We start from the raw sequence: 21,060 nt of genomic DNA on the forward strand, positions 1-21,060 counted from the left end.
GAGACACGGGCGCCGGACCGCTATAAGACAACCGGGTCAAGCACCTGTTGGGAAGCAACTGTCATGACGACATTAAGACATATGCAAACACATAAGCTCTCGCAAACCTAATCCATTAAAATAATTAATTAAAATAAAAACATCAAACTAAACATGACTACATATAATCAAATGGGGATTCCCAAATATACAATTGCATACATGTCACAAGCAAAAAAAAAAGAAAAAGATCTATGACTTTTTACATAGTGGACTTAGTGGATGGAAAAAGCTTTGTTTGTGCAATATATAGTGCAAAAAGGGTCATGTGCCACCACATTTACCTGTACTGTTCAGCAGCAGGTCGTACCACTGATTATTGGGATGGGGGGGGGGGGGGGGGGGGATCAATTGTTTATAACAATTGTTTTAGGAATAACAATCAAAATGGACAACTTTGTGCAAGCTGGGTGACCACACCTCAGTCAACAAGCTCCCTCGACGCCACTCGGCATTCCCATTTTCCATTTTTTGGGGCGATATTCCAGTTAAACTGCTGGAATGCGCGTCAAGTGAGCACCCGACCCTCCTTCAGTGTGAAATGCGGACAGAACAAGCGAGAGCAAGAGTCAGAGAGAAAAGGAGGTGGCCAAAATGGAGTCCTGGATCGCCTACCCCTACCCACCCACTCAGTCAGTGTCCTAACCTGCGTCTCAGGCTAGGACTGAGAGGCCTTGAAGTCCTTGGAGGCGTGCTGGTCCTGGTCCTGGTCCTGGGCCGACAGGTCTCCCAGGCCTCTCAGGCTAGTACTGAGAGGCCTTGAAGTCCTTGGAGGAGTGCTGGTCCTGGTCCTGGGGCGGCAGGTCTCCCAGGCCTCTCAGGTCTCCCAGGCCTCCCAGGCCTCTCAGGCTAGGACTGAGAGGCCTTGAAGTCCTTAGAGGCGTGCTGGTCCTGGGCCGGCGGGTCTCCCTGGGCGGGCCTGTGGTGGTGCACGTGGTAGTGGTGGTGGTCCTGCTGCTGGCTGGCCATGGCCCTCAGAGCCGTCCTCTGGGCCTGGCGGGCCCGGTTGTACAGCAGCACGCCCAGCAGCACCAGCACGGAGCCGGCCGCGCTCAGCAGCGTGATGTGGTTGCTGAACACGATGATGCTCAGCCACACGGAGAGGGCGTGCTTCACCGTGCTTGCCACGCTGCGCACAGGGAGAGAGGGGGATGGGGGGGGGGGGCTACAGTCAAAATGCTTACCCGTAATGATAATTGATCATATTTGCAAATGTGTTGTGTCTGCCTTATTTATTTGTTCCTTTTCTCACCAACGCTGATCATTTGTGGCGGCAGTGTGAATGTTAGCTCAAACATTCATTGATTGTTTAATGAACAAAATATTTACATATTTTAAAATATGAAAATAACGTGTAAACATAAATTATTTCTTTGGGTTTAAAAAAGTGTGGCGGTGAAATATCTTGAAGGTGAATCACCTAAATTACCCCTGCATATGAGTATGACTAGTTAATAATATTAATAATTTCCCAAAACGACGTTGAGAACCTTGTGGCTAGAGAACAAAGCGAATCGAGTGAATCCACGCCCACTAACACATTTTATTAGTGTCAAGTAATCAAACCTGAAACAAATGCATAGCTGCCTAACTGGCAGTAAGGCGACCGTTTGGAATGATGTCATCGACTCTTTAGAGATAGCTAAAGATAGCAGGAAATACAACCCCACAAGTACACATTTTTTGACAACCAAAAAAACATTGACCCAACACAAACTAAGGTGTGACCACAACTAAGGTGTTGCAGCTGCCAAACCCCACCCTTAGTCCTCAGGAAAAAATATACCCATAGCTTTAAAACACCCTTAAAATAACACAACCTGTTGACAGCCATGAACCAGTCCCCCCGGGACCACACCTGTTTTCCTTACTTTGCAGATTTGTTCCGTGGAGGAAAAACAAGCAACAGGTTTTACCAGGTGCAGCGCTGCAGGTGGTGCAGACTAGAGCTGCAGGTGGTGCAAACTAGAGCTGCAGGTGGTGCAGACTAGAGCTGCAGGTGGTGCAGACTACAGCTGCAGGTGGTGCAGACTAGAGCTGCAGGTGGTGCAGACTACAGCTGCAGGTGGTGCAGACTAGAGCTGCAGGTGGTGCAAACTAGAGCTGCAGGTGGTGCAGACTACAGCTGCAGGTGGTGCAGACTAGAGCTGCAGGTTGTGCAGACTACAGCTGCAGGTGGAGACTACAGCTGCAGGTGGTGCAAACTACAGCTGCAGGTGGTGCAGACTAGAGCTGCAGGTGGTGCAAACTAGAACTGCAGGTGGTGCAGACTACAGCTGCAGGTGGAGACTACAGCTGCAGGTGGAGACTACAGCTGCAGGTGGTGCAAACGAGAGCTGCAGGTGGTGCAAACGAGAGCTGCAGACTAGAGCGGCAGGTGGTGCAGACTACAGCTGCAGGTGGTGCAAACGAGAGCTGGAGGTGGTGCAGACTAGAGCTGCAGGTGGTGCAGACTAGAGCTGCAGGTGGTGCAGAGTAGAGCTGCCGACTAGAGCTGCAGTTGGTGCAAACTAGAGCTGCAGATGGTGCAGACTAGAGCTGCAGGTGGTGCAGACTAGAGCTGCAGGTGGTGCAGACTAGAGCGGCAGGTGGTGCAAACTAGAGCTGCAGATGGTGCAGACTAGAGCTGCAGGTGGTGCAGACTAGAGCGGCAGGTGGTGCAGACTAGTGCAGCAGGTGGTGCAGACTAGAGCTGCAGGTGGTGCAGACTAGAGCGGCAGGTGGTGCAGGACTGCAGAGCAGCCGGAGGCCAGAGGGGGGGACGTGGGGGGGGGGGGGGGTGGGTCGTACCTGAAGGTGACGGGGGAGATGCGGCCCATCAGGGCGTAGGCGGTGACGCTCTGCAGGTGGAATAGCACTCCGTCAAACAGCAGCAGCAGCACCACGTCCTGACTCCAGACGAAGCTCCGCCCAGTCTTCCCGATCACTGGAATGTCCTGTTGGGACGAGAGGCAGGGGGGAGACGGGGGTCAGGAGAGGGGTACAGTGGTGGGACCTTGTGAGCAGGTTATGAAATACACAGAGCCACGTAGCCTCTTCTGTCACCCTACACCCCAATCCCTCCCCTCATTCGACCTGGCCAACTCCCTTCCTTTCACACACTCGCTCCCTCCCTCCCTCACTCCTTCCAGCTCCCTCTCCCCTTTCATTTCTGCATTCTTCCTCCCATCCTTCCCTCCCTCCCCCCTCCCTTTTTATTTTGTTTAATCTACAGGCTATCACCGTAACCTGCCCTGGGATATACAGTATATTTGGGTGTGGCTGGTGATACAATGCTTCTAATCTGATAATATAGCTCAGTCTCAAAGGTTGAAATGTTGATAACGGATCAACAAATCCACCTGTAAGAGCCACCTAAACACACACACACTATGCAGCCACATGTCTGGCACCTACTCAGTGCTCTGCTTACCAGCAGGAATACCCAGGCAGGAATGAGCATGATGACAGCTGCTGCACTGGTGTAGAACTGGAGCTCTGGTGGGCTTCAGAGGGGACAGACACACACACACACACACACACACACACACACACAATATTACGTTTGATGTAACGCAGCAGGGCAAAATAGCACAATCCACTAGTTTGCCCTTTGCAGGAATGAAAGAAGGTGAGAAAGGGAATGAGTCAATGGTTGCCCTCGACAGGGGCGTAGAAATAGCCTACAGAGGTGCAGTCGGAGTGGGCAGCAGGTGCTTTGCTTTTACCTGAATTTGTAGGTGTCTCCACTGAGCAGTTTTTTGGAGAAAACATTCTGTAAACTGGAGAATAAAACACAAGAGAGACGGAGAGGGATAGAGTCAACACACATGTATGGAGAGGGAGAAAGAGTGAGTCACTTTGGGTTTGAACAAACAGAATCTAATAAGGCTTAATAACCACCAAGTAGTTCTGGAGCCACGACGCAGACCCACAGGGTCTACTGGTTGTCGCTCCTGACTGGTCAAAAGATTATCAACCATGGCAACCATAATCCTTATCAACGTCATGACTCTTGCCACACACACACACACACACACACACACACACACACACACACACACACACACACACACACACACACACACACACACACACACACACACACACACACACACACACACACACACACACACACACACACACACACACACACAGCCCCCCCTCTTCAGGTGAGGGGCCGGAGAGACAACGATGCCTTCGGGGGAGGGGCCAGAGACTCACCAGTCCATGATGTTGGTGGAGAGGGCGGCGGAGAAGCCCAGCATGTTGAAGCTGAGCTCTGTGGCCGTGCACAGCGCCAGGCCCGCCATGATGGGGAACAGGGAGAGGTTTACCCACAATCCTTCAGGGGCAAATAAGCACACAAGTGAGTGGTGAGCGGAAGCAGACAGATACACAAGATAACGCTATTTAGAGGCAGAGTTGGTGCCTAGGGGGTGCGATCAGTTACCCAAGTGTCCCAGGGTAGGAGTCGTTTGAAAACCGGACGGCTGTCCTAATATTTCATTGCAACTAAGGCCCCGTCCACACGGGCGAAAACAATCTTTTCCCCTCCGTTTTCCTCTGATGCTTTTCAGGAATATTTCCATAAAGACGGACTCATTGCGAAAACGCATCTAGCGGTATAAACACTGTAGTACATATTCAAGGCCACTGTGTGGCGCTGGTTCACCACCAATAAAAGAAGCAGACGAGGCGAAGAAAGCGGTTTTTAAACCTTTTAGATTGAGCAGAAAATACTTTTTAACGTATAGTTACATTAAATTTACCAAGGGGCTGTATTTAACGCTACAAAAATAATACAAATCAAATCAAACAAAACTAATTTGAAGGAACTAACGTTCCCCTCCTGGTTGGGGGTGAAGACATCATCAGTCAGTTATACTTGTTCTTCTACTTCTAAGTATTGACTCACCAAATAAAGAACAAGAAAATTCTGTCCTGAGGACAACTAGAATAATGGATGCTGTTGTAGCAATCAAGAAAGCACAACATCAGCAGACCAATGCATTTGCTCTTCTTGCGCGATATAAACATTTACCTCAAGGAAAAAGAACAAAATCCAGATGGTGCTGTTAAAAGGACAGCTTGAATCCCAGAACAAAATTGCAGAGGTACAGAAATTGGGGAATTAGCCCATAGGTACATTATTTACTGTCAGACGTCTTCCCTCGTCTCCTCTGGCATCCTTTGATTGGCGGGTTGACCCACCTGTGTACTCCCCCAGGATGAGGCGCGACATGATGACGGTAAAGATGGGCGCTGAGCTCTTCACCGTCTCGGCGAAAGACACGGCCACGTTCTTCAGGCTGACCAGGCCCAGCACCACTGTGGTGAACCTGGAGGGGGAGGGGGAGGGGGCAGTTCATGATCAGCCAAAGGGAGGACAGAACCGTCCCTGCTTAAACGCACTTCAGACTTCAGCCAGCAAAATGCTTTAGAGTATCGAATACCAGCCAAAATCAAGAGATCCTAAAGAGCTTCTTGCACTTTCTGATGCCATTTTGTTTAGGTTTGCTCACATTGATGTTATTTTACTTTGTTCTCTTTATATACTTTTATTATTAAATGTAGAACTTTCGTTTTGTTTAAAACGTTCACAGTAAAGGGCTCTTTATGGTCCCGCATTCACGCAACGCAAGGACCACGCAGACGCTTCGACGTAGTCGTGAACGTTTATGGTTCTGTGTCGGGTTTACGTGTTGCTAGGCATGTCCGTGGTAAAGAGAGAAAAAATAGTTAGTCTTTGTCTGTGCATGCTATTACTTTACTTTGGTCTACCACTAGTAGAAGTTTTGATTATGGTATGGTATGGGCTCTCGCAACTTGAAAGCTGACTCAAACAATGTGCAACAAAAACAGAAGACAGGCTGCTAGCTGGTTGTCATTGTCCATTCTGGTCATTACATACGAAGACTATGATGACCCAATACAAAACGTCACCACTTTTTACTGATTACTAGCGAGTAAAAAAAAAAGGTTATGGCTATGAAGGAAAAAGTTACATGGTTTGCCTTTGTTTTGTTTTTTTACATACAAAGCGTATTGCCAGAAATTCAGTCAGCGAACCAATCACAGCCCTTGCGGCTGCGTCACCTCGACGCAAGGTTACAATTTTTGGGAGGCGCACGTCAGGCCCTTGCGGTGAACGCAAGGAGGGTCCGCAAGGACATAAGGGGTCCGTAACCCCCTTGCATTGCGTCAACGTGGAACCATAAAGAGCCCTTAAAAGTATCTAGGTAGACTGGGTCAACACTATCTGTCAACTATTGTGTTGATCTGCAGAGAGGAGGAATGTGACTTTGGTGATTGCCTCACAACAAGGCCTGGCCTTTTCTTAGGAGATCAGGTCTTGCCAACTTACATTTTATAACATAATATCCTATTTCTGCTTTGTCTGCTTACTATACCAGTTAAACAGGAAAGCGTCAGGATGTTTCAACCTGGAGCCCATTTTCCAATAGTTGTTAGACAGTTGAGTCTAAGGCAGGCCACAATTTGGGAAATTGGTGCGAAATGCTGAGGCCTTAATCCTCCACAGGCTGCAATGTATTCCTTTGGGGCAATAGCGGAGGTCAACGAATGCCCTCTAAATGGCTTGTTTTTAAACACAGACAAGCTCCTTTTATTGTGGTTGATGGCTGGTTTAAGCAGCCTAACCTGGCCCGAGCCAGACTGAATGGACTCTGAAGGAGGCTGCTGGCAACTTTTCAACAGGTTGAACTAGTGTAACGGTGGACTTGGACACCATCACATAATAAGGGAGAACAAATGTTTAGGGGATTTGGATTAACCTGAAAGGTACACTGTACAAGTGGCAAAGTACGGATGTGACCGAACAAAGCAGCAGTGCCTGCATCAACCAAAGGGGTGCCCTAGTGAAAGAACCAAGTAATACCGTGCCTGCATAAACCGAAAAGAGTGCCCAACTGAAGGAGAGTGAAAACCCACTTATATACCCTGCCCATGTACCAAGGTGTGATCAATTAGGTAATTAAGATCACGGGAGCTAGCCCTGCCATGGTAGTGGCAGCAAAGGACCAAGAGGGGGTGCAGGGGGTCGTCACACCTCCCCCACTAAAAAGAGGTTTGTTAAAAACCTCAAACAAACCAAAAGAAAAGACAACCTGGGTTCCAAACACAACACTGTCTCTCCCAGATCCTGGGCCCTAGGACTAGGAAAGAAAGTTTAAAAAGTTAAATCCGGAACTCGGATTTCCGGAACTCGGATTTCCGGAACCCGGAATGCATAACCACAAATTGGGGGTGCCTCACACAAACAGATAAACAAACCAAAAGCAAAGACCACCTGGGTCCCAAATTGAATTAGACCCTCAGTCACTCTGAAGGGCTCCCGGAACTTCTAAAGCCGTCATGAAACTAGTGTGGCAGATGCCAGGGAGGAGTGAGGGGAGGGTTAATTGAATGGGGATATGTGGCAGCCTGCTGGCTCCACCCCCAAGCCATAAATGGACTTCCTCCCATTAATAACACAAACCTGAGGACCATTAACCTGGAGTGCTGGGTGGTTAAAAGGGAAGGGATAGGCTAGGTCTGGGGAGAAGAGGGGTGTCTGTGTGAGCCTCTGGGGGAGAGTTAGCCGCTGAGAAGCTAACACAGTGTGCCCTGGAGAGTGAGAGTAGGAGAACTTAATTGGACTACTGTGTACCGACCGCTTGTATTGAGAACTCTTCTGGAGCCGAACCCTGGACTGAACGTGTTGATTATGGATTAGGGAACACTTGGGTAAATAAAAACCCCCTGGACATTATATTGCTGTGTGTGTTTGTTCTTTTGGCCTTGACTTGGTGGCGTGGAAACCCCAAACCCACGGGCCTGCTACACTAGCAAGAGTCCTCAACACAGACTCAGTCGCAATTGACCCAAGTGGATACACTGCAGGACAGTGTGCAGATTGACACATCACTGTCAGTAGGAACGGATGTCCAGCCTTAGAGCGAGGCACTGGACCAACACAATCGACTATCAGTGTTGTGCAAGTTCACACTTTTCATGAACTAGTTAAAAGTTCAGTTCACACATGTTCAAAGTGAACTGTTCACGTTCATAGTTCACCATTTCAATTTTGAACTAGTTCAAAGTTCAGTTCATTTTTTGTGAGAAATGAAAATGAAGGGTTAGGGGCGCAGGGGTGTTGTGCAGGGGTTGCCAATTTGTTGATATTTCCATATAGTGTTGTGCATGCTAAGGCTGGGCGATATACCGGTATTAAGAGTTATATCCAGTGGGCGACATACGGGGGGGTCCGACCCCCTGATTTTCCCATGAGACCTCTGAAAGTCTCAAATTTTGTCCAAAAATAATAATTAAAATGTTTTAAGCTCACCATGTCCAGTATTCAGAATTTTTATTCACAACATTTATTCACAAATATGTTATATTTTTTACCAAGCGGAGCCAGCCAGTCCTATGCGCGTATGCAAATTAGCCATGTGCACCAAACAGAAGAAAGATGTAATGTTGAAAAGTCATACTAAAAATGGATAGCAAGCGAAAGCTAAACCAGAGTGTATAACTCACACACTTTGGGTCTATTCTAACTTAAGGTAAGAGGCTATTTTTTAAATCTTTGCAGTGACTGAATTGTGATGATAGAACTGATTGTTGTGCATAAGATGCAATGTGTGCGTGTCCTTTCCGGCTTCGGCATACTGCATGGTTATGTAGGCCTTGCGGTTGGCAGCCTTGGAGTTGGAGAAGTTGGAGTGATTGTGTACGTGCGTGCACGAGAGAGTAAGAGAGAATGGACACCAGCCATGGTGATGTTTGGCTTGTTATGGTCTGTCTGTCAGCATTCGCCGTGGTTGGACGAATGTGCTTTGAGTATGTGTTCAATGATGTATCTCTGTCTGATCATATTTGCTGTAGATGGATGGTTAAATAATGTCACACCACAATCGGTCATAGCCTACTGCAGGCTCTCATTTGCAAGTGCACTGATTGCGTGCCAGTCTCCGATAGGCTATATACCTGGCATTTATTGCTCTTCTAATTGCGCCAAATTGGTGCCAATTATTGTCGTGTTTGCATTGTAAGACACAACTTTGCTGCTCCTTGTTATAAAACAACGTGCATCCAAACAACTTTAGCCAATGCAGCCTCCTATGTCAGTGTTGCTTTACGAATATTATAGCATATCGGATTATCAAAGATTGTTAAGTGTGTGCGTGTGTGTGTTGTCATGTAGGCTATAGACTTTGTCTTGGCTTGCATCCATGACATATTGTAATGTTATAGATAGGCCTACTGCCAGTAGGCCTACTGTCGGTAGGCCTATTGCGCAACAATCGGGGGATGGAGTCCCCGAATATTGACGGGTATTTCGCACACTGGTTATACCGGTATATTTTTGAAAGATATGCAGGCTAGTTGAGACAATATTGCCATACCGGTATATTATATATTATTTTGATGTTGCCTTGCTGAGGACTGCCCATTTCTGATGCTCCATTTTTCCTTTATTTCGAAAAAAATAAACCCTTTGCTCCGACATCCCATTGTTCCGACCATATAGGCTTTTGTGGATCACCTCCCATAATCTAAGATCTGAAACATCAAGCCGGGGCTAAGATTCAGATCTTAGCTCCGCAGTCGGAGCACTCCGCAGCGCGCAGTGAGCGCCACAATTGGACCTCAACAGTCACACAGGCGCTCATGTCACATAATCTGAATGAGTTCATGTTCAAGTTCTTTGTTTGCAAATGGGTTGCGTTCAGTTCAAAGTTCACCGAAAAATTAACGTGTTCAATGAATGCGTTCATTGTCGTGCATGAACTCGTTCATGCACGACACTGTTGACTATGAGGTATTCAAAAGGATTAGACACCGCAGGGATGGGCTGTAATGGGGCGACAGACCTAACCAATCTTTTGGTTAGGTCTGCCAGTTAGTACAGACATGACAAGATTTTATATACAAGGAAACATCTTTCCTTAACTTAGGCCAAAAAAAGTCTTCTGCACCCCAGTGTGTCCAGCAACATCATTGTGAGCTAGGTCTAGCACAGCTGGCTATGCATCATACTCTTCAAAACATACAATAAACCGGTCTTCAACATCACCACTGACCTTCTTGAAAAGGGCATTCTCAGCTTTACAGTGCTCCATCTGCTGTATTAGGTTGAAACATTTCTGTCTAATTGTGTACTGCTTTAGTGGTATTAATAGGCAGATTATAATTATACATTGTTGTCGTGCGGTTAGTAGACTTAATACAATTGTAGATTCCTACCCTCCTTAGCCCACTGAGCACTTCTAACTATAGTCCCCCTTGGTCTGAGGTCATCTCTGGGTCAGGAAGTCCAGGGATCGCAAGGAGGCGTTCCTTGCGATCCCTGGACTTCCTGGCTCTCACTTGGACCACACAGGGAATGGACCAAATGGACATGTTCTTTCAACCCCCCCGCCTCCCTTCCATCCTTCTCTTGATTTCCTGCTGTGTCTGTAACTAAACCGGAGAAATTAAATGCCGCTCTACTCATTGCATACCAGGTGCTCTCGGGAATATGTGGAGAAATTAGACGTCCTCCTATTAAATCATTTCCGAAGAGAGAACCCTCTGGGATTTCCACATCCAGACCGAGAGTCCAACCCTCCACTGTTGTTTTTACTGTCTTCTATCGCTCTCTCACTCTCTTTCTCCGCCCCTTACTCACAAAGCTGGCAACCAACTCGACTTCATATTGACCAGGAAATGCTCTCCCAAAGATAGTTCTGCATCTCCTCTCTACGTCTCTGACCACTTCTCGACTCCCGGGTCTTATATTTTCCCTCCTTGTGTTTACCCTTTGACCCTGGGAACACGGGGGGGCTATACCTTGATTGTTGAATGCACTTATTGTAAGTCGCTTTGGACAAAAGCTTCTGCTATGTTATTGCTTAATACTGGACGAAATTCAAAATATTTGGTCCACAGTAGACCCTCGGACCACAAATGATGGTGAGAATATAATTAACATATATAAACTAAATATATGTCTTCCTAAGCCCTGGCATAATGGGGTCTATGATTGGCTAACGTCTTCCTTTGGCCTGACATTAGGAGGTCATTGATTGGCTTAAGCCTCCCTAAGGCCTGGCATTAGGAGGTCATTGATTGGCTAATGGATTTCTAAGGTCCGGCATAATGTGGTAATTTGTTGGTGAATGACTTTCTCTGATCTGGCTTTAGGAGATCATTGGTCCTCATTCAAGAATATGTTTGAGGGTTTATCTGAGGTGTGTGTGTGTGTGTGTGTGTGTGTGTGTGTGTGTGTGTGTGTGTGTGTGTGTGTGTGTGTGTGTGTGTGTGTGTGTGTGTGTGTGTGTGTGTGTGTGTGTGTGTGTGTGTATTGTTCTATGGACACACTCTTCACAATCTTCAACTTCTGTTTGTTCACCAAGGCAGTGTTTGTCATGTGGTATGAAGGAATTTATCACAGAAGAAAACATAATAATCATAAAAGAATAGAAGAAGTTATAAGCATCAATGCAGTCAAGTTATAAATTATATCCCTCCAGATTGCCTTTGGGGGCATAACTTATGGTAATTAACAATGTGTGATTCTTCATGTTTACGCATAATTTATGTCAAACTAGTTCTTCCTGAGTGATTTTTCTTTTACATACAGACAAAAGTATGATCGACTTTTGAGGAAAAATACACAAAGGCTCTTGCATGAGGCCGACTGATTGGCCAACATCTTGCTAAAGCCCGGCAATAGGAGCTCAATGATTGATCGGACACTCACCTCATGAGGCCCACAAACAGCATGGTCATGACGAAGTTGGACGGATACTCTGTGCGGGTTTTATGCTTGTACAGGCAGCAGGGGATAAACATCTTCAGGCACCCGATGATGGTGGTGGATAGCATCTGGACAGCACCTAAGGGTGTCGCACAAACAAACGTTACAGTTTGACCACGATTGAATGTAAATGTCCACATTTTACCTCAAGGCCTGCCGCCTGCATGAGCTAGACAAACAACACTGACTTCCTTAAAAAGGTACCTAAAACATCTGGTAACCGACATTACTACGATACTAGAAGGTAAAGATCGGGATCGCTTCTCCACCCTGACATTTCTTTGCTCCAGGTAGGCGAGGTCTGCAGGAAAGGTCTGCATTTGCATCCATTCACTGCTACTCAGCAGTATAGACAGATAGTTAGACACTGAGTAGACTCAGTTCGTTTAAACCAGTTGAGATATACAACTGGGTATTTACAATCAGTTTTTTTTATTGAAGATAACAAAACCTCAAAATTCAAGTCTCCTTGTAATAAAACACATTAAATAAGTCTGATATGGCTTATGGTGTGTGAGTATCCTAATCTCCTCAAGCCCTAGTTCTAGTTAGCCTGGTTCTGGGATTCACTGGGACACATCCTTTTGTTCCAAATTGAATGGATTACTTTAGCATGGCCTACACTCCTTTCAAAGTCGGTCACACTCGTTGTTCCATGACAATTTTGAGTATAAGAAATATGTGGGAAAATAATAAATGCCCAAGTGGGTCTCTATGAACCACAGGATTTTGTTTGTGTGAGAAGTGTCGGGACACACACACACACACACACACACACACACACACACACACACACACACACACACACACACACACACACACACACACACACACACACACACACACACACACTTACCCAGCATGCTCGGCTCTCCCTCCAGAAGCGACAGAATATACTTGTTGAGAAAGAGCGTGCAGAAGCTGAAGAAGAACCACAGCCCCATGTAGGACATGGAGCGCAGGTTCCAGACGCCCGACTCCGCCTCGATCACCGTGGTCTCCGTGACCGTGATCTTCAACACACTTTCACCTTGCATGCTCTCGCTTCGCGTCAGCATCACCCGCTCCCGGCGGCTTTGGAACGGGGAGCAGAGACGCAGCCACGGGCATCTGCCGCTGTTCGGACCGTTGGCCACCATGGTGCTGGTTGTTGTTGTTAGGGCGCCCTCCAACCCTCCCTCAAACCCTTATCCAACACGACTCCTCCTGGGTGCACCGAGGAAAGTACAAGGCACCGCGCTCTCGGTCGTCAGTCCATCTTGCCCCAGGGTAGGAGTCAAACAGGTGGTGGTGCAAACATGGCAGCACTCTCAAACCGTCCCTCAACTGTCAGAAATCCTACATGCAGAGAAGAAGCACGCCCACACACAAATCGTTATGTGATGGGAACACTAGACGGTGGTGCACGCTAAACGTGCAGGCTATCATTAAACGTGCAATGCCACGTGTACTGTTAGGCATCAGGGTTAAACTCAACTCCAGTACAAAGGGATAGATGGTTATCAATGAGAAGAGCCGGACATGGGTCAGACATGCCTGGTACACAAGGGACAACACAATAAGAGTATAATAGTGGTTCACTGGGAGCTTCTGCATGTTTAAGTCCCTGGCCCTCAGGATTGTGAGTTACACAGGGAAATACAAGCCAGTCCACAATTTTTTGCATAACTTGTTGATCTTTGTGAACGAACCATTACAGAACACGAACAAGCTGCATAATGACATTAGCTCATCGCGTTAGCCTCCCGGAGAGGAACACTCACAATAGAGGAAGGAAGCTACTGCCAAGGTGTGCGGTCAGTCACGTATGTTACACCGACGTTCACTAACAAGAGCTTGTGTAACGCGTGAATCACGAACTGCATCGAGACGAAAGTTGCCACTCACCCAATGTTCGCCTCTGTGTGCACAGTGCAAGGTTTATAAAAGCCTCAGTGGAAGCTGGCACGCCTCTGCTCCAATAACTAACGTTACAGCGTCCTCCTGTACATCCTAACGTTACAGCAGGTCTGTCTCCCTTGGTGGGGGATCTTCCTATGTTTAGGCTGTGTAATGTTTTCCAGTTACAATCCAGTGTATCCTGCTGCCAGTGAGGAGCGAAGTCAAACCACGGGAAGTTTGGGATCATATGAGCTCCTTGTTGTGTGTGTGGTGAGCAGCATTGTCTTTGTGTGGCAGAGGGTGGTGTTTGTTGTGCGGGTCACCGCCCCCTAGTGGCGGACATCGGACGATGGCAATGTCACCAAATACATATCTTCCGGCAAAATATATTTAAGGCCCATGGGCCCGTAAAAAGTAAACCTTTTTACTTAAACTTCACTTTGCACTACAGCACTCAACACATTTTCTGCAGGAAATACATTTTCTAGTTTGGCATCATTATTATATCTGTATTATTATTAATTGTAATTACTTTATAAGTCATGACAAGGGCAACCATCAAAACTGCTGCTGTGATAACATCGCGCACCAGCCCGAATCTGCCCGATCACAGTCTACCAGCAGGACACGTTGAATACATTGATTAATGCAATTACTTTGTGTTTAACAAATGAACCAAGATCCTAAAAAAATGTGCCGTGCACACGCAGAGACGTCATTGGGAATGGTGGAGAACCTCAGAGCGGCTGTTGACACTTCAGTAGACTAGTGCACATGGGATCGACGCCTGGAAATCAAAACAACTATGAATGCGGAACTGCAACCTACGAGAAAATAGACTTCCTTATAGCGTAAAAATAGAAATCGAAAACTAAACTATGATATGAAACTAAAATATGTAGTGGAAAAATGCAGTAACAAAGCCTGCACTGCACAGCACTTTTAGGGAACATGGACGAGATAAGGTAAAATAAAACACGCACCGTCTGTCACTTTGCCTACTGTAGGCTACTGACATGCCTACAAGTGGGTCGCAACATGTGACCCTTCGGTCCGCGGACACCCGTGATCGACAGACCTACTGCGTAGTATTGTTAGGCGATTGGTGGTTGTATAACATCTCTACTGTACTGTGTAGCAATACGTCGGATGTGTGTAGTTGTATCTGTATCTGTATCTTAGGCTAGTTGCCGTTAGTAGCCAGGAATACGATTAGTGTTTAACTTTAAGATCAAGATATTAATTTCTTTAATGTTGTCAAAACTACTTTAACACAAGTAGTGTACTACTTGTATTTTTTGATTCCTCGATCCGACATACATTTCTGAACATGACACACCAAAGCATGTGCGTTTGTTGTGTTCCCAGCCCCACTGTGTGTGTACACACTGTATAGCCGCGTTCATGGTCCTAGTGATAACGAGACGGCTCGACGACGCTCACGCGTACTCGTGTTCCCGACAGTGACCGTTCGTGTGCACTGCGTTGGGAATCTAAGTTATTCACAGCAGGGTTTTGTTATCCGATAAAAAACAGAACTAAACAGAACTTAGTCGGATCAGTTTCAAGTTCGCATGCCTTTATTTCCTTGTAGCCTATCACCTACTGTCCTTTTGCTTTTATTTATGAGAAGCACATTGTATTGCCACTGTATGGAAGGCTACACTTATCTAACCCTAACCCTTATTTAGAGCTGGTTTACCAGTAGGCCTACACAACATTTAAAACTGAGCAAAGTCGATGCCAACAGACGGTTACAACGTCAATCAATAGTATGTGATATGATGGTTGATTCTTTTATATTGAGTAAAATATATGTTCCGCCATGTTCATGCGCGTCACTAGTAAACCATACATCACCAACTGGGCAACTCTGTTATCAAAATCTGGCCCCAGTTGCCGAACGGAAGTAGAATCGTCAGAGCGTCATGAGGTGTTGTTCACGAGAACTTTCCGACGTCGCGAAAATGTTTTCCCCATAATTCCCAGTGATATGAACGCACCATATGTCCTACCTTACAGACCTCTGTTGGACAACTCACCACCAGAAGGCGCTGATGTTCCACATCTGAACCTGAGGCCGAGGCACCAGGAGCTGATACCTACACCATGCGGCCCGGTGAGGTCAAACACCTTCATTTAGTAGGAATGTGAATGTTTAATTTGAATACATCCCCATAGCCGGGGAAGTCAGACACATTTCACTGCACATACAAATATAAAAGCTAGACAAATAAAGGAACGAAGTCTTGTTAATCATCTCAGATCTCAATTTATTTCAGTCTCAACGTGACACGTTCGGTACATTATACGTTTTGGTTTTTCAAAAGTGGACCATGTTTATCCTCCATCATCATCATCATCAACATCATCATCCCGGTGCTTATGAACGGCTCCATCTTCGTCCCCAGATCAAGCCCTGGGCGGAGCTGAGCCGGGCGGTGCAGCTGTACTTCTGCTTCACGCTGGCCTCCATGTGCGTGCTGCTGGGCCTCACGCTGGCCAGCCTCTGCGGACAGTACGACGCTCTCCTGGAGCAGGACTTTGGCGTCTCCCTCATCCAGCTGGTGGGAATCTGTGAGTGCCATGGCAACAACGCTTCCATAGCAATGCAGCGAAGCGCCTGGCGTCTGGATTTAATGTCTTTTGTCGAGCTTTAGGCCAACTCTCATTGGGGAATTCAGCAAGCACCTGTGATATGTAGCACTTCCTACTCTCACTTGTGTGCACCCCCACTAATCATCATAACATGTACACTAACCTCGTTTCTTTCAGATCCCTATAGCTGATCTGCATTCCGCCCGGGGGCCTTTGTATCTTTTACTGGGTCGAGAAGCACTTAAAAATGTTTTCTGTAGTCGCCCTGGATTCAATTGAATGCAAGGTTCCTTTGTAGGTTCTTTGTAGGTAGGTTCCTTTTGATAGTCCCTACCAAGAAAGTAGTCCCTAGTTCATAGTAACATGATCTCAAAAAGGTGGTGTAAAAACTGCAGGGGTTGAGAACCTGGATGTATGAATAACAATAGCGTTTCGGTTTCAATTGACCACATGGATGTTGTAACTTGGGATTGAGTCATAAAACATGAACTGAAAACAGCCCATGTACTGGTTGAGGTCCTTTTATGAGGGGGGCTGGAGAATACAAGAAGTCAGGTCCATTGTATCCGTACATTCCTTCATCACAGTTAGTCTCTATTGGGCTTCACAGATCCACATAGGACGACTCCCCCCTCACCCTGAGCTCCACCGCACACAAAGAGCGCCAAAGTTGCTCCATATTTGTAGTCCATTTTGTAGCATTTGTAGTTCAACACAAAAAATAAGTAGTGTTCTAGTAGAAGCACATTAAGAGCGAATGTAATGTAGTGTTTTTCCACACACTTCTAATAGTCAATTCTATTTTGGACGAAACAATTCAGAAACATTACTTTAGCGTCCGTCCCGACATGGTTGTGTGCTCCTGGCTTGTGTTGTAGTGTTGTGATGCCCGTGTGTGACGGTTGTGTTTCAAGATTCAAGAGTTTTATTGGTCACATACATATACAAGGAATGCAGTGAAATGAAAAGTGGCAGTGCCTGCAGAGATTGTGCAACATTGAAAATATTAAATAATAAGTCTAAAAATAAGGTGACAATATTCCAATAAGGTGACAAGGTTTCCTGATGAGGTTCCCTCTATGTTTGTGTTATCGTAGGGTTCTGTGTGTACTATGTGTTGCGGGGCATCCTGCAGGAGAACAAACTGGAGCTGTGTGCCTTCCTACTGAGCGTGCTCACTGTGGTCCTCCGCTCGGTGGTCAACTACAGCCTCCTGTCACACCAGGAGCAGCAGCAGCTCATGGTGACACACACACACACACACACACACACACACACACACACACACACACACACACACACACACACACACACACACACACACACACACACACACACACACACCTTCTTAAACCAAGAGAGCAACAGAAACTCAAATGACACACTTCCTGCATCACATTCAGTGGCTGTGTGCTCCCCTGCCCTGAGAGCTTAGCACTATGGTTAGCACTAAGCTATTAGTATTATATAGTTATTATTATTATTATTATTATTATTATTATTATAGTATTGTAATATTAGGGGGGGTCCTGTATGTTTATGGAGGAGTAGTATTGAGCATAGTTGCAGAAGTTCTTATTTTTCTAAAGACCCTTTAACAAGTGTCCAATCTCTCTATTCCTTAGTAATGGAAAGACTGTGTGCTTTGGTACAGTAAGGAAGTACTGCATGTGCGTCTGTATTATAAAGATCACACTTCAAGGCCAAACGAAACATCTCGAAAGATATTAGGCAGAAAACACTTCTACTGAAAGCAATGGTTTGACACTGCTAATGCACGATGCAACCATGCAAACCCATGGTATCGTCGTGACACGTGATGACGACTTGTCTTGATTGATTCACTTGATTGAACACTTCGCTGTGATTAACCATCTTTTGTTTTCCCTGCCGGGATTTCTGCACACTAACATAACAGGTTGATCAACATAAAACAAAAACAAAGAAATGAGTGTGAGTGTGATTGACCTTCCCTGTGCCTTAGTGATATCACAAGTGGGCGTGTCCACCCAGATGTATGGTAGATCGGTCTACCAGTCTACCCAGTGGACTGTAGCAGATGTCGATCTCTATCCATCATACATCTAGGGGGAGCCTCCCACTTGTGATGTCACTAAAACACAGAAAAAAGGCAGGTTTTCAAAAGGCTTGTAATGGCTGATTACACTCACACCTGAAAGTATAATAGGGGCCCTTTTAACAGCTGACCCATGTCCCCAGGTGAGGTTTGTGTGCATACTGTGTGGGGGCGTGGTCCACGTCGTCTGCACCTGCCTCCTCATCCGGACATCTGATAGGATGGCCTTTCGCGTGGGCGGGGCTTTGGAGAGCTTCCAAGAGCGTTACTTCCTGCTCAACCTGTGCTTCTCCATGGTGACCTTTGACCTGCAAGCTCAGGTGAGATCCTGGAGTGACAACATACAGACTACAACATAGAGAATTCTTGCTTATTTTTATGGTGAAAATGACTCCAGGATGGGCCTGGTTATGAATAAAAGAACAACTGACGTTGACAGTTTAAGACTAACTTATAACTTATTATAACAATCTATAACACCTTAATAACATATAACAGTATATTCCAATGCAGTTGGCCTATATTTACAACAGTGAACAATTAAATCGATCCACCTTCCAATTTTTTTTTTAAAGTAAGCCTTGAAAAAGGCTCACTAAAGGGTTACTAACGAAAACGTCTTCCCACGACTCCAGCTGTGCTTGTGTATCTTGATGAAATCGGGGAACGAAGCCACGAACCTCAGGGACAGCATTCTGATCGGCTGCGCCCTCTTCTGGTCATGTCTTACTACTGCAGTCGGCGTGGTTGCTGTAAGCCGTACTTTTACTTACTTTTACTAGATATTTAAAACTTTTTCCTGTTATCTTTACTTTAATGTTGTTATGGTTATTGGTTATTACTAAATTCGGTTGAATACATAAGACTACGCTGTACAAATAATAAATAGGATAATTATTCTGACCAGAAATCACAAAAATAAATGTAAATAGTTAAATAGTTAATGGTTAAAATGCCCCGTCAGTAAGTGTTAATGTCAAGGAAAAAAAAAGAAAGTGATTAATGTAATAAATCACTACAATTAATTAAATAATTAGTTCAGCATTGTTGTTGGGTCACTTGTTATATCTCCTTTTAGACTTTTTGTGATTTGTAATTGTTATTTTGTGCTACACTCTCCCTAGCTTTTGAAAGAAGCCAGAGTCTTGGTTTTGGTCTTCCTCCTCCTGAACATTCCAGAAGTGGCCTTTTTCATCTATCTCATGTTCACGGTGAGGGGCCGACACAAACTAGTTACCACTACTAATTAGTGGTGAAACAAAGGATTTCAACGTTTTTTTTCAGCAGTCGACTTTTCTATTGAAGTCTTCCTCTAATTGCCGTTCTCATTTTGTATGCATTAGAAAGTATAAACAGTTAACGTCAGAAACCTTTGAGATAACCTTAGCGTCTAGCACATTCATTCACAAAACTGTCTCATTATGGCATGTTTGAGAATAACTTACCCAGGGAGCTCCACTGGTGTGTGCGTGTGTGTGTGTGTGTAGGTCATCAGCAGGTGGCTGGGGGACAGCGGGGGGCCCCACACACTGGAGGCTGCCAGTGTGGTGGGGGCCCTGCTCTCTGTGGGGATCAAGATGGCGCTCCTGGGGGCCCTCTGGCGCCTGGACAAGCACTTCCGTCTGGGCCTGAGGAACCAGAGGGAGTAGTCTGTCTGGAACATTTGTTACAAATAAAATCATTTTTCATAATTTTCATGTTAATGACAGATATATATATATATATATATATATATTTGATATACATGTGTTCTTTTCTTGATTTTTTTTCGTGGCTAATATTTTTAACGTTTTTCTTCCGTGGACTTGAGTCTACTGAAGTTTCAAGGTTCGAGGTTCAAGGAGATGGACGCCATAGCTAGCCCCAGTATTTATCCAACCAACAAGTATGTTGTCTGATCACTCCTCTACACTGTTAAGCTTATACCGCTCTACTGTTCTGTATTCGTCGGTTTGGTTTGTTTCCTCGCTGTTACTACTGATGACTGTTATCCATGTGCAGAGCACTTTTAGAAATGGAGATACAGGTCATCCATGAGCAGGTTCAGTGAGCAGGTGGCCAAGGCATCTTACTAAAAAGAACATCGAGATTCAAACCCAGTACCATTAAATGTTAACATAACATTTAATATGTAATAACATAACATAACATGTTAACTGACCGTCTCCATGGTAACCTGTCAACTGACCACCTCCCCCCATCTAGAGCTGACCAGAGACCTTCATCTGGAGGTGGAGGTGCAGGAAGTCAAACACCATGTTCAGATTTTTCCAAAGTGTTACCGTGAAATAGTAACTGACATAACTGACATAATAATTTACATAACTGGTATATTTTGTTCCACGATTTGAGAAGTTTTGTATTTTTGTTACATGGCAGTTTGGTTGAACTATTGGATATTTTGTAGAAACACTGGAATGGAATTACCTAACTTTAGGTATTGCTTAGTATTTTTTACTCTAGGTGCTCAATGTTGCAATCTCAAGATTTTCATTGTGATGATGGATGTCTGTTAAATTACCATCTATTATCAAATGAGGTTTTGCACTGTTTGTATCACTTATCACCAGAGGGGTCGCCAGAGTGAACAAAACGGAAATCTTCGAGATTTCCAATTTAATGTTTTTAATGTTATGTCTTAATGTTTTGCAAATCCGAATGAATAAAAATGTCCAAA

At 45.5% G+C, this 21,060-nt stretch overlaps 2 protein-coding genes across 3 annotated transcripts; one reads left to right on the forward strand and one right to left on the reverse strand.

Annotated features, from left to right (window-relative positions):
• Window positions 1–352: 352 nt before the first annotated feature.
• LOC311359512 (solute carrier family 35 member E2A) lies at window positions 353–13,954 on the reverse strand. 2 transcript variants are annotated; one of them, XM_084479547.1, is made up of 9 exons: window positions 13,715–13,954; window positions 12,684–13,165; window positions 11,771–11,906; window positions 5,233–5,360; window positions 4,243–4,363; window positions 3,747–3,800; window positions 3,452–3,524; window positions 2,830–2,975; window positions 353–1,168 (listed from the first exon to the last, which is right to left on the reverse strand). In XM_084479547.1, the coding sequence occupies exons 2-9, from the start codon at window positions 12,964–12,966 to the stop codon at window positions 889–891; spliced, it is 1,221 nt and encodes a 406-aa protein (XP_084335673.1). In that variant the 5' UTR covers window positions 12,967–13,165; window positions 13,715–13,954; the 3' UTR covers window positions 353–888. The 2 variants fall into 2 exon arrangements, with proteins under 2 accessions (XP_084335673.1, XP_084335674.1); XM_084479548.1 differs by lacking the exon at window positions 13,715–13,954 and adding an exon at window positions 13,591–13,605.
• A 507-nt stretch (window positions 13,955–14,461) lies between these two features.
• Window positions 14,462–21,028, forward strand: LOC311360043 (uncharacterized protein). The gene is made up of 8 exons (XM_084480121.1): window positions 14,462–14,673; window positions 15,731–15,827; window positions 16,120–16,285; window positions 17,404–17,549; window positions 18,527–18,703; window positions 19,019–19,135; window positions 19,508–19,594; window positions 19,871–21,028. Exons 1-8 carry the CDS (start codon window positions 14,660–14,662, stop codon window positions 20,030–20,032), a joined length of 966 nt encoding a protein of 321 aa, XP_084336247.1. The 5' UTR covers window positions 14,462–14,659; the 3' UTR covers window positions 20,033–21,028.
• Window positions 21,029–21,060: the final 32 nt, after the last annotated feature.

The sequence above is a fragment of the Micromesistius poutassou genome, assembly GCF_964030765.1.
Source record: "Micromesistius poutassou genome assembly, chromosome: 15".
Classification (NCBI taxonomy): domain Eukaryota; kingdom Metazoa; phylum Chordata; class Actinopteri; order Gadiformes; family Gadidae; genus Micromesistius; species Micromesistius poutassou.